The following is a 13,487-nucleotide window of genomic DNA, read 5'->3' as shown; positions in this document are numbered from 1 at the left end:
AAGGGAGGAAGGAAGGAAAGAACTGTGAAAATTTCTTCTAAAGCAAAGGGCATTGCATATGTTCATCTTCATTTTATTATAAGTGGTTTTTCTTATACATTTCCAGAATTTCCTGTGAGCTAGAATCCCTTTAACTTATTCATCTTTAAATTGTGCATCAATAAACCGTTAGTATTCCAAGTGTTTATCTTGTAGTTGGAAAGGAGGAGCAGAGAAAGAGCTCCAGACTCAGCTTTTATAGCTCACTTCTGTTTTAACCTAAGCACCTTGATTTTCATCAATTTTCAAGAACTTGTTTGAGAAAAAAGGTTGCACAGCTTTAAAATTTTTTTTGAGATAATTTTGTATTATTTTGTCTAATACAGTGATTTCAACTCAGCTGTCACCAGACTTAGGGTATACATTTATAATTTATTTTACTTTTGCTATGTTGTAAAATTTTGATATTAGAAAGCGATGCAGTTTTGAGACTATTAGTAATTTTCTAACCTACTTTCTTACTTGCCACTATTTACATTGTTTTAAATATCAATTTATTTTTATTTTTTATTTATATTTATATAAATATTTATTTATATTTATATTTATATTTTAAAACTTTAAATGTGATATTGTATGTGACAGCTGGAGTGAGTCAGAGTTTAGGGTGAATGATTTAATAGAAGTGACCTTAATACTCAGAAAATCAGTTTTTTTACCCCTAAAAGAATTGGAAAAACAAGTGATTCCTGTGATGGAACCATCATGGTATCAACATATTAAAACCTTTTATTTTAAAAAGATTTAACAAAAAATTTTCAAAAAGGCAAAAATAATTTTTATAAAATGTTAAGAACTAGGCATTAGTATGCCATGTATTCTACTTGGAGTCACACAGTGCTAAAGTTCTTTCATCAGAAGGGAAAATGGCATATTCCCACAGTGTCACAGCATCAGCCACACAGTAGTGTGTGTGGTAGCTAGGATGCCTGCCAGACCCTCTGGGCTCTGCCACTTCACTAGTTTTTCAGACCAAAACAAGTTACTTAATTTCTCTGCATCTCACTTTCCTCATGGGAATAAAAATAGTGTCATAGGGTTTATTGTGAGGAACTTGGAACGTTTACTAGGCTGTAATACATTCTAAATGTTAGCTATACTTCAAAAGTGTTATTCAATAAATGTTAGTTACTACCGCTACAGCCAGAATTGTCTGCATACCTGCATTTGTCTCCTACTAGAGAACTTCAGCAGAAGCCCTTAAAAGACCTAGCAAAGCATCTTCCACAGAGCCTGGCATATAGAGGTCTCTTGGTTAATGCTAACCCTGCTAAATGCAGTAGCACAGCATATTGGTGTTTTGGAAGGTTTTCCGTGTGAATATCTTCTCTGAGGTCATTTCCCACAGAGATTTTTACTCTGTGATGCCACCTCTTATCCCACGTGGCCTTTCTTTTTTAATCCACAGTGACCTATCTCTTGATATACCTTCCTTAAATAAAAACAAAAAAACCAAAAAAAAATCCTAATATGGGGTTTTACTTAATTGTGATAGTCACCTACATTATTAGTTTGCTAGGGCTACCTTAGTAAAATACTTACAGACTGGATAATAAAGAAAAAAAAGAAATTTATTTTTTAGTGTGGGGGCTACAAGTCTAGACTAAGGTGTTGACAGGGTTGGCTGTGACCTTTCTCTTGCTGTCTTTTCAGGTGGTCATTTCAGAAATACCCTTGGTTTCTCTTTGTATGTCTTCATAGTTTCTTAGGAAACACTAGTCAGATTGAAATAAGGCCAACTCTAATAATGGCTCTGTTTTAAATTGATTACATCTTTAAAGCCCTATCTCTAAATATAGTTACATTCCAAGATATTGGGGATTAGGTCTTCAGCATATGATTTGGAGTGAACATAATTCAGTTGATAACACTCTTACAATGTTATAATAGTTACTTTGTCATTGCTCTCTGAGGTTTTGTCTGGCTAATTAGATGAATTTTGAGGAAAAAAATAAGGTTTTTAAGAAGTAGGCTGGTTTTTGTGATGAAAGCATTGGTCTTAGTTCACAGATCAAAAGCCCCAATGGTATATTATATAACATCTTTCAGTTTAGTTGTACATTTTGTTAATTCATGTATGTATTCATGTATTCACCAAATACTTAATGAAGTCCTTCAAAGTGCCAGTCATTGTGCTAGGAGCTAGCCATGCAGCGATGAGAATGACTACATGGGCCTGCCATTGTTAAGTTAACCGTCCAGTATTTTTAAAACATCTTGGTCTCTGGATTTTGCAGAGAACTGTTCAGGAAAATAGCTCCTGTGAGGTATTGGTATTAGATCATGCTAGTTATGAGAACTGACTTTGCATTTTGAAAGTTAATTTTAAATACATTTTAGGCCTGGTTCTAACTCTTCCTGTGAATGTGACCTTGAATAAATTATTTAATCCCCTTAAACCACTGTGCCTTCATTTGTAAAATAGGGGTAATATAAATATTTCATGGGTTTAATTCATGATTAAGTGAGATAATGCATTTTATATGCTCAGTACCATACTTAGCACCTAGGAAAAAGCTACAGGTTTCTTTTTTAAATATAGGACTGAGACTTCGTATGGGAGTTGAAATTAAGAGACATCTAAAAATAACTCTGTATGTAGGTTTGTAATAACTGGAGAGGCTTTTTTTGGGGGGCGGGGGTTGGGGATGGGGAGCTGTGCTGGGGTTTGAACCCAGGGCCTTGTGCTTAACAGGCAAGCATTCTACCAACTGAGCTACATCCCCAACCTGGAGAGTTCTTTTGCCAAAGTTTTGGAGTTTGTTTTACTTAAACCCTACCAGTTTCCAGAAAGGATTTAAAATAGCTGTTCAGTTTAGGAGTATGTTCCTGTTTTGAGGTAATACAAGAAGCACTGAACTAAAGTTAAGACTGCCTTAGCATCACCTTAAGCTCTACCAGTCAGCTGGAAGATCTTGGATGACCCTAAGAGCTAGACTTAACCTGTCAGGTTATTCACCTAGTTTATATTAATTAGTAAATGGTTCATTTGCTAGTGGCCTTTAGGTTTATTAGATTGGTGTTTAATCTCCAAATTCTTGTAAGTTTAAAAATTATATTCTAAAAACAGAAATATATAGTCTGAATTTAATCTTTCTTCTGCATGAAATAATTTTCACTTTCTCCAGAGAACAATAATTAATATGTGACTTGATGTTTAGTTAATTCATTTATGTGGCAGTATTCTTATAAAAGACACTGAAATCTTAAGTTCTAAGATCTTAAATTTCTCAGATAGCTGTTCTCTCTATTTGGAGCACATTTGGAAGGCTCTGTGTAAGTCTGTTTTAATTTGATAAGAGCATGGTATCAGGCTTTGTGAGAAACCCTATTCTTCTTGTAGTTGCTATTTTGTTTTTGCTTGGCAGGAGGTGCAGGAACTTTTTAACTAGATGTATTATTAGAGCCACTTTGGTTATCATAAAATAGGGAGATAAAATATTTTAAATAAAAGAACATCCTTTTGGGAGATGAAGAAGGTTAAACCCACAAATACATACTCTACTTTGATACTTCTATTTGTAACATTCTATGTTATTTTATGAAAAAGGTTACATATTTTAGATCAGTTTCACCATATAATTTAAATGCCTGAAATTAAGTACTATATTTTAGAGTTATAGGTCTTTTTTAAAAAAATATTTTTAGTTGTAGATGGGCACAATACCTTTATTTATTTATTTATTTATTTTTATGTAGTGCTGAGGATTGAACCCAGTGCCTCATATGTTGGAGGCAAGTACTCTATCTCTGAGCTACAGCCCCATCTCTCAAGAGTTATAGATCTTGACTCTCAACTGATATATGGTGTTTATGACTTTTATTTTTAATATCACAATTTGTTAAGGCTTGAATTTTTAAAAAACAATGATTACAAGATACAGATTTGTTTTAACTGTTTTGTAATTTCAAAACATAGACGATTCATAATGGAAGAAAATATTTACAAATTATATATGGCAAGAGATTAATATCTAGACTAGATAAAGAACTCCTACAGTTCAAAACAACTTGATTAGAAAATGGACAAAGGAAATAGACGCTTCTCCCAAAAAAAGTTTACAAATGACCAATAAGCACATTAAAGATAATAATGTTAGCCAGTAGGGAAATGAAAATCAAAACTACAGTACCAATAATCATTTGAATAGATGTTTAAGCCGGGTATGGTAGCACACAACTCAGGAGGCTGAGGCAGAAGGATCACAAGTTCAAAAGCCAACCTCAGCAATTTAGCAAAGCTTTAAGCAACTTGGCAAGACCCTGTCTCTAAATAAAATACAAGAAGTGCTAGGAATGTAATTCAGAGGTTAAACACCCCTGGGTTCAATTCTTGGTACCAAAAAGAAAGGATGTTGATAAGTTGGAATGATCAGACTTTTGCAGATGGGAGTGTTAAATGGTGCAGTTGCTGAAAACCAGTTAGATGTTTTCTCAAAATGTTAAAGAGAATGATCTAGCAATTCCCACAGGTATGTACCCAAAGAATTGAAAGCAGAGACAGATACTTGTATACCAATGTTTGTAGCAGCATTGTTCATAATAGCAAAAAGGTTGAAATGACCTATGTGTTCATCAAAGCATGAATGGATTAAAAAATTACATGATAACTTAAGGCAGTCCTTGACTTGCAGTGATTCTTAAGACTTTTCATTTTTATAGTGGTGCAAAATCCACATGCATTCAGTAGAAACCATTTTTAAAACATTTATAAGTTTACCCGCCACCCTACTACCCACACTATTGTTATGGCACAGGCAGTGAGGTTCATCTTCCAGTCAGCCTTGAGACCAGATTATTTCATACCCCACAGTGTATGTAGCTAAACTACAATGTTCAGCAGGTTAGGTGAATTCATTAAATGCATTTTTGACTTACGGATTTTATCTTATGATAGGTTCATTGGGAGGTAACCCCAAGTGTAACTGTATATACAATGGAATGTATCCATAAAAAGGACTTAAAGTATGTTATATACTATAACATGGGTAAACCTTTATGACATTATGCTAAGTGAAATAATCCAGACACAAAAGGGGAGGTATTATGGGAATTTACATATTTTAGTGATCTAGAATAGGCAAATTCTTTTTAGAGATAAAAAGTAATAAAGTTTATCAAGGGCTAAGGGAAGAGGGGAATTGGATTGTTTAAAAGGTACAGAGTTTCTCTTTGGGAGACGAAAAAGTTCTGAAATGGTTAGTGTGATGGTTGCATGACATTGAATATACTTAGTGCCATTAATATTTTTACTTAAAGAAGGTTACAGTGGTATTTTTTATGACATATACACATAATATATATCAAATTAACCAACCAAACAATAATAAAATAAATTTACAATTTTATTCTTTTTCAGTGTCTTTTCCCCACAGATTTTCCTTCTTTGTTACTGAAGAACCTGTATAGGTATCTCACAATTGTATGGGTGCTTATTAGATGTTTAAGATTAGTTACCACTGAAATTGTATTGCCTTTGAATTATAACTAGTGTAGATTTTTATTTTTGGTGTGCGGGGACTTGGGAGTTTGCCTTCCATTTTTGGGTTTAAGAAATCCTCAAACCTTCCACCTCTAGCCTTTTAAATAGAGGCTATTATAGGCACCTAAAACCTCACACAACTTGGTAGTTTTTTTTTTTTTTTTTTTTTTTTCCTGATTTTGGTGCTGGGATTAAACCCAGGAGTACTCTATCACTAAGCTACTTAGCCCTTTTAAACTTTATTTTCTTTTGAGACAGGTCTCACAAAGTAGCCCAGGCTGACCTTGAATTTGCCATACTTCTGCCTCAGCCCCCTGAGTCACTGGGATTACAGGCATGTGCCACTGGGCCCATTTTGGTATGGTTTTTAACATTATTTTTATGACCAAATTTTTTAATGGATTTCCTTTATTTTGCAGTTACTGCGGGAGCTTAAACATCCAAATGTCATCTCTCTTCAAAAGGTGTTTCTGTCTCATGCTGATCGGAAAGTTTGGCTTCTATTTGATTATGCTGAACATGATCTCTGGGTAAGGTGAATTTCTGGTAGACATGAGCCACTGAGTTCGGTCAGAAATTTTTGGAGTGACTAAAAACAATTAGAAGCTAATCCCACTATTAGCCTTACATTTTTTAAAATAACAGTTACCTTGTAGAATATGACTGACATATTACCAAGACTAGAGTGTTTTGCTTTGTATGACAGGTTGAGTATTCCATATCCAAAATGCTTGGTAACAGAAGTATTTCAGATTTCAGCTTTTTGCAGATTTTGGAATATTCCTTGTGTGTGTGTGTGTATGTGTGTGTACACATATATGGTTGTTTTTAGTCACTCTTAACACGTGTATAATATATATAGTACACTCACATTTATAATGTATGTATGATAGATACAGATATATCTTGGGGATGGGACCCAATTCTAAACATTAAATTCATTTGTTTTTCATATACATTATATACAGCCTAATGATAATTCTGTTCAGTATTTGTCATAATTTTGTGCATGAAAAAGTTTTCATGCTGTGAAATTTTCCACTAGTGGCATCCTGTTGACTCTCAAAAACGTTTCAGATTTTGGAACATTCTGGATTTCACTTTCTGGTTTAGGGATTCTCAACCACTACTACTTTTTGATCCTATCTGTTTGGCCTTTGTTTCACTTTTTTTTTTTTTAATGTAGAATCTAAACAATGTAAATCCTGTTAAATATTATTTTATTGTAGTTTTTATTAAAAAGGTAACTTTTGCTATAAACTTAAAGGCAGTATATTTCCCTTTTTTTTAACTATGAAGAAATTAAAATGAGAAGATCGGCATAATTGTGTTAAATCATGAATATGTTATAAGCTATCATTTTCCCTGCCCGTAATACCATCTTTTTTGATAGGGTTTTTCTGAAGAGCAGTTCTGTGTTTGTAAGATTTTATAAACTAAATGTACTATACAAATGTAGAAAACTATTGTTAATCATTTTTTAGATATCATTCATAATTGATATTTGATATTCTAATATATTTTATATTAGCAATTTAATATTGTACTTACTCTTTTTGAATAGGAAAAATTCTTTGCAGATGAGAGCTATACCTCAAGATAAGTGTGAAAATAAATTCTAATGTATCTTATGACTTTTAGTTATTTTTTGGGTGGCCTAAGATAAAAATATTTTTAGATATTCAGACCCAATTTAATATTTAAAGATTTCTCAAAGTCAAGAGACAATAGTTATTGGACTAGCTAATACAATGGAAAAATGATGTTAAATTGGAAAAAATTAAAAGAATTTAGATATATTTTATCTAAATAGCTGAGATACAGACACCTACTTTAGTATTTTGCAGTTTACTAAGCATATTGTTTTTAAAGTTGGTATTTGAAAGTCTTATATAATTTTAAAATATATTTCTTCAACACATGAACCTTCTGGGGAACATTCCAGATTCAAACTGTAATATTCTGTGAACTGTATTTTTTTTCTGATATGTAAGAAGGTCTTTAAATATTTCATCCTTTGCATACTAAATTAGCATATCTATGCATTTATTGAGATCAATATAAGAGAGAACATATATACTGATGTGTAAATGATCATAATATCATGGCTTATTTTCCAGAAACCTTCAGAAACAGTTTTTTGGTTTTAATTCAGCTGTAGTTAGTAAATGTATACAGAAATCTTGGAATAAAACTAGAACAGATATCAGTAAAACTATTTTAAAAAGCAAACTTACACCTGAAAAGAGCAAAATAATTTGTTTTACTAATTTCAAGAATTTGTCTCACATAATTTTAACTTTAACAGTTTTAGAAACTCATACTTAGATCTGAGTTTCATGCACTTTCAGATTTGCACAAAGAATTTTTCACTATTTGTAGATTACCATTTTTCACAAACTGCATTTGATTTAAAAATTTTTTTAGATGTTATCTGAAAAGTGTTTCAGAATAGGAAGTAGACATGGAATCTTTCATGTTTTATGAAACTGTTGTCCATAGTTCAAAATGATTATGACTTTTTCCATTTTTGAGGTGATAGCTTCTTTTTTTATTTTAGAGGAAATACAGTAAAGTCAAATTGCAGTTTTATTAATGAAAATTCATTAAGTAAGGGTGTCTAATATTGAGTATTCATACTGCTGATGCCTAACATGAAATCCAATCTTATAATTCAAACTTAAGACAAATTTTCTTAAGGCAGATTTATAGCTAGAATTTGTAGTAAACTATCAGAGACATTAGGAGATAGTATTGAATTCAGCATGATTTCTAGTTAGCTGATAATAATTTAATTTTATATGCAGGTATGATTTTATACTTTGGTAAATTATGTAGCATAAATGTATGATATGTATAGAGTTTATTTTTAGCTTTATCAACTTACTAATACTTGATGAAGCCAAATAAGTATTTTTTAATGTTCATTTTCATAAAAAAAACAAATGATAATTCAGTTTACTAAAATCCACATATTTATCCATCTTGTGTTCTTGTTTTCATTAAAATGTTTAAGTGAATTGACTGGGTTAAGTTAGCAAAGGAGTTATAATGAAAAAACTGTTTTCAAAAGTAACTTAGATATTGGTGAGATCTCATGCTTTACATATTACATATTTGTTATAGAGCCCTGGAATTTAAAGAAAATGATGGTTAAAAAAAAGTTTTTTTTCCCAACCATAGTTTCCTGTAGCCTTAAACTATTGGTTAAAATAGAAAAGTCATTTACAATACTGTAATGGAAGTGTGAGCTTAAGAAATGTATATGAAATTAAGTAATTATCTCTTACATATTACATATTTGTTATAGAGCCCTGGAATTTAAAGAAAATGATGGTTAAAAAAAATTTTTCCCAACCATAGTTTCCTGTAGCCTTAAACTATTGGTTAAAATAGAAAAGTCCTTTACAATACTGTAATGAAAGTGTGAACTGAAGAAATGTATATGGAATTAAGTAATTATCTCTTATCTACATATTTGTTCCTTGAATTCTTATTCTGGCAGGATTTGAATTTTTTTTTTTTAATGTGCTCCATTTTAACCTATTTTTATGAAATATGGAAAGCCAATGGATATTCTTAAGGAAAACAGAGTTGATTGTCACATCATAAGTTAGGATAGATGACAGAATGTTCTAAATCATTAAGTTGCTATGCCTCCATTAGGTTTATCAAGTATCTTGAGAAAAAGACTAAGCAGAAACTTAAAATAGTATAATGCTGCTATTAAATTATAGATGTAGCATACTACATATATTCTGACCAATAATGCTTTCCTTTCTACTTAGGTATTCTTTACTATACATTTTTTCCTTGGAAAGTAAAACTCTTTTATTCATTAATCGTTAGTTATTCCTTATCCATCAGTGTTCTATTTAACATAAGAAAATGAAAATGTGCATATATAATGTTAAGCTCACTCGTATTTTATCATGGTTATTAGTTTCAAGAACATGCTTGGTATTCATTTGCAAATACTGGTCAAGAGTCTACTTTTTTTGCAATATATGGTACCAGGTATATGTATAATGGCATGTGAGGCATATTTGACTTCAAAATTTTCCAGAAATTTAAGAGTATTTTAATTAAAATGAAGCCTGTCAAGAGAGTATGAAACAATTTTTTTTTAAAACTTTGTAGATAAATTTATTTATAATGTAGTTTTTTCTATTTATAAAGTTGGACTTTGTTTTACTGGATGTCTAGTAACATTATACATAGAAAGCTTTGGTAGACAATACCAGGATGTATTTTTTTTTTGTCTGCATCTTATGTTTCTTATTATTTCCAGTGTAAACTGGTCACCTGTTTTCATTTCTTTGTGTGTATTTTATTGCATTATTTTCTCACTTACTTTCTTTGTAACCTGCATCATAAATGGATTCTTTATCTATACTGTGCCAGCTACCTAGAAGTATCTTTTTTATTTTTCATTTACATTTAATCCCTAGAAAATGAAAAAGATTCTGTTCTTGAAAATTCCTACCATGTAAACAGGGATCAACTATACTTCAAAAGTAATTAAATTCTAATTATACTTTAAAAATAAAAGCACAATATTTCCTACTTCCCTTTTTTAACACTGCTGTGTACTTAGGGAAATGAACTTTTAGGTTCAGTAATTAGGAAATTTTACAGTTAATTTTTAAACTCAGCAGAATGTGAAATAATACTTTCAGTATCTTTCAGAATCCCCTAGGGTTTCTTTTTCTCTTAGGGTAATATTCACATTATCTTGCCCTCTTTGTTTTCCAAGCTTCAGGTGGTATTTTCTCTTTCTTTCAGCATATAATCAAGTTTCACAGAGCTTCTAAAGCAAACAAGAAGCCGGTTCAGTTACCTCGGGGAATGGTGAAGTCACTATTGTATCAGATCCTAGATGGAATTCACTACCTGCATGCTAACTGGGTGTTGCACAGGGATTTGGTAAGTTGATCTGTGTTGTGTTCAAACTAGAAAGATGCATTTATTGTTGGATGCTTTTCTAGTTGTCTACAGATAACCCTGGTATAAGTATGCCTACAGATCTTACAGAAGGAATGAGTACAGCAGTCTCAAAACATGGCCTACTCTTGTGCTTTTTATGTGATGCATCCTATTTCTCTGACACTCACTAGCTGGTGTTTATTGCAAAGTGAAAGAAGACACATTTGTTATTCTAAGCTGTTATTTCTTTTTAAGTCCATAAATAAAACCATTGACTTGTTTCCCATCCATTATTAGATTCTAGGCAACTCTATAAATTAATGTCTTATGAATAATGTGAAAGTGAAACTGTTGGAACTTACTGCATACTGAGTTGCATATTAGAAGAGAAAAATATTAATTTGATCTGCTTATTTTTTAATGTCCATTTATTAGCAATATGTTGGTCAGAAATTGTTTATTAATTATAATTGAAGTATATTATTAGAAGCCTTGTCATGTTCAGGTGCATTCAACTTTTAAGAAATTAGAAACTTCACAAATGAGCTTTCTTATTTTTATTTCATGTGACAAAATAGTTTTTGCCTATTTTTACTCATCTAGGATATTACTATTAATTTAATCTTTAGGTTTAAATTACTTAAGTCTTATAGTACTTTTTTTATTGTGTAATTGCATTGTGCTTTTGTAGTTATTTTCTTTGTAAAGGTAGTAACTCTAGTAAGGTTTATAACAGCACTTTATTTCAGCAATTAGAAACTCAGTGTTGGGATGACAATAGTTTTGTCTTTACCCATATTTGTACATAGACTTGAGGTGGGGCTGAACTGGGGCCCTGGCATGTGATGTTCTTTTCAAGCTGCTCTGTATTAAATTAGTTGTAGTTGATCTCTGGCCTTCAGATAAGTTGATGCAGGGGCACAGTTTCTATTTCATCTACGTTCAAGGAATTCCTTACAGTACATTTAATAATAATCATTTTTTCTCTTATTTTCATACCCAAAATGCATTTGGAGTAGGATTGATAACAGTAGAAATTTGGATGAACTATTTTCCTTATGCAAACATCATTTTTAGTAGAGTTAGAATACTTAAAAATAATGGATTTACAAAACAAAAATAAGACTAATATTTTGCCATTTTTGAAGCTAAAAATAAATTTTAACTTTTAGTAGTGGAGTCAAGTTAAGGAAAATATTTTGCTTTTGGCTTGCCAATCTTTTTTTATCATTTCATACGTGTTAAAAACTCACTAAAAGATATTTTCATGCTTAGAATCAGTTATGCTAAGATAGCTCTACAGTTTTTCTTGTAATTTTATTCTCTTAAAAATATGTATGTTTATTAGACTGATTTTTAAAATCAGTAAATTTTTATGTTAATAATGTGTAATATACTTGAAGTACTTATAGCAGTATTAACTACAATAGTAAAAATAATTTTGAGGTCCAATTTCTTTTATCTCTTTTTTGATAAAGCTCTTTTTACTTATGTATCTTAAACTGATTCTCTTTTACATTTGGAGAGCATAGAATAAATCACTTCAGAAGTCTGTTAGAGATGTACTAAGAGGTGGGAAGAGCTGGGAATGTAACTCAATGGTAGAGTACTTCCCTAGTGCATAGGACTCTGGGATCAATCCCCAACACCACAAAAGCAAACAAACAAATAAGAGATAAGGACCTAGGGAATCAGTGCACCCCAAGTATAGGAAACAAAGGATTATCTATGAATGATTTTTAAATAATAATAAAGTAGACTAAAAGTTATTGCCTTTTATTATCACCAGATGTTGGCAACTCTAAACAATATCAGTAACAAAATATTCCTCTTCAGGGAGGCAAACCATTCCTACTCCTCTATCCCTCTATCCCTCTCTATATGCCTCACAGTTTGTCTATTTATCCAAAATGTTTTCCCAAATGGCAATGTAATATTTACCCCTTTGATTGATGTACTTGAAGTGAGATTTCCTATATTTCCTGTTCATGACTTCTTAATGCTCTAAGCATCTAACCTTTCTGTGTGTCTCATATACACAGAGAGCATTGAGTCATTGTTTCATTGAAAAGATAGACTCTGCCTCTAATCTAGTTACAGATTCAAGTTCCCACCACCTTTTGAATACATTTTCTCAAGGAAAGACTTGTTTTTAAAATGGTGAGCCCCTTACTGCCAACTGAGCTTTGGAATTTTGTGTTATGTAGTTTTGCATCTGTAGATATCTTTCATACTAATTAAATGTAGTAATATATTTACTCTTTTTTGAGGGGCAAGGTACTGGGGATTGCACCCAAGGGCACTTTACCATTGAGTTAAGTCCCCAGCCCTTGTTACTTTTTATTTTAAGACAAGGTCTTGCCAAGTTGTTTAGGGCCTTGCTGAGTTGCTGAGGCTGACTTACAGACTTGCAGTCCTCCTGTCTCAGACTCCCACACCCAGCTTTGTATTTACTCTTAAGAACATTATTCAGAAGTTTTATAACATTTTCTTAACTTTGTCTTCTCAAATTTGTTATTATTTGCATATTAAATATTTTCCATATCAGAACAAAATTAATAGCTCTTTTATTTCTTGCTCCTTTTCAGTCAGATTTGAATAAATTATGGCAATGATGACCTTGATTAATCTAGGTATATTTCAAAAGCTACAAATTAGAACAACTGGTTGAGGTACTGACTTGCCACAGAAACTACATGCTAAGGTGGATAATTGACACACACACACTAAAAATACCATTTTAATAGTATCCTAGAATGTTACTAAAATTCTAGGGTTTAATACTAAATTATTTTTAATATGAAGAGAAATATTGATTTGAAATGGTAAAGGTATGAAATTCTTTGATATATATAGTTGAACTTTTATAATTAGTAGTTCTGTTTAATAAATAAAGATTTGTTTTCTCACTATTAATCATAGCATAGTAGCAAATCAATAACTGAAATTTGTTATCCTTAGTGGTAAATAGAGATTTCTTAATTCTGGAACCCTTTTGGGCTGAGGGTGTTGATGAGGGCGTATATGTAAGTGCTTTTAA

At 31.5% G+C, this 13,487-nt stretch overlaps 1 protein-coding gene and 1 non-coding gene across 5 annotated transcripts in view; one reads left to right on the top strand and one right to left on the bottom strand.

Annotated features, from left to right (window-relative positions):
- The window catches only part of Cdk8 (cyclin dependent kinase 8), a 135,089-nt gene that overhangs the window by 77,116 nt on the left and 44,486 nt on the right, over nt 1–13,487 (top strand). For 3 of the 4 annotated variants that reach the window (XM_047553450.1, XM_047553449.1, XM_047553448.1), the window contains exons 3-4: nt 5,941–6,051; nt 10,307–10,447. In XM_047553450.1, coding sequence (XP_047409406.1) covers nt 5,941–6,051; nt 10,307–10,447 — 252 coding nt within the window. Of the gene's footprint in view, nt 1–5,940; nt 6,052–10,306; nt 10,448–13,487 lie in introns of those variants that run through there. The other variant, XM_047553451.1, reaches the window with a different exon arrangement.
- Trnan-guu (transfer RNA asparagine (anticodon GUU)) lies at nt 2,683–2,765 on the bottom strand. The gene has a single exon. It is a non-coding gene; the product is annotated as a tRNA-Asn (tRNA).

The sequence above is a fragment of the Sciurus carolinensis genome, chromosome 5, assembly GCF_902686445.1.
Source record: "Sciurus carolinensis chromosome 5, mSciCar1.2, whole genome shotgun sequence".
NCBI classification, from domain to species: Eukaryota; Metazoa; Chordata; class Mammalia; order Rodentia; family Sciuridae; genus Sciurus; species Sciurus carolinensis.
Note: the sequence above shows the minus strand (reverse complement) of the source record. Positions and strands in the feature narration are given on the sequence as shown.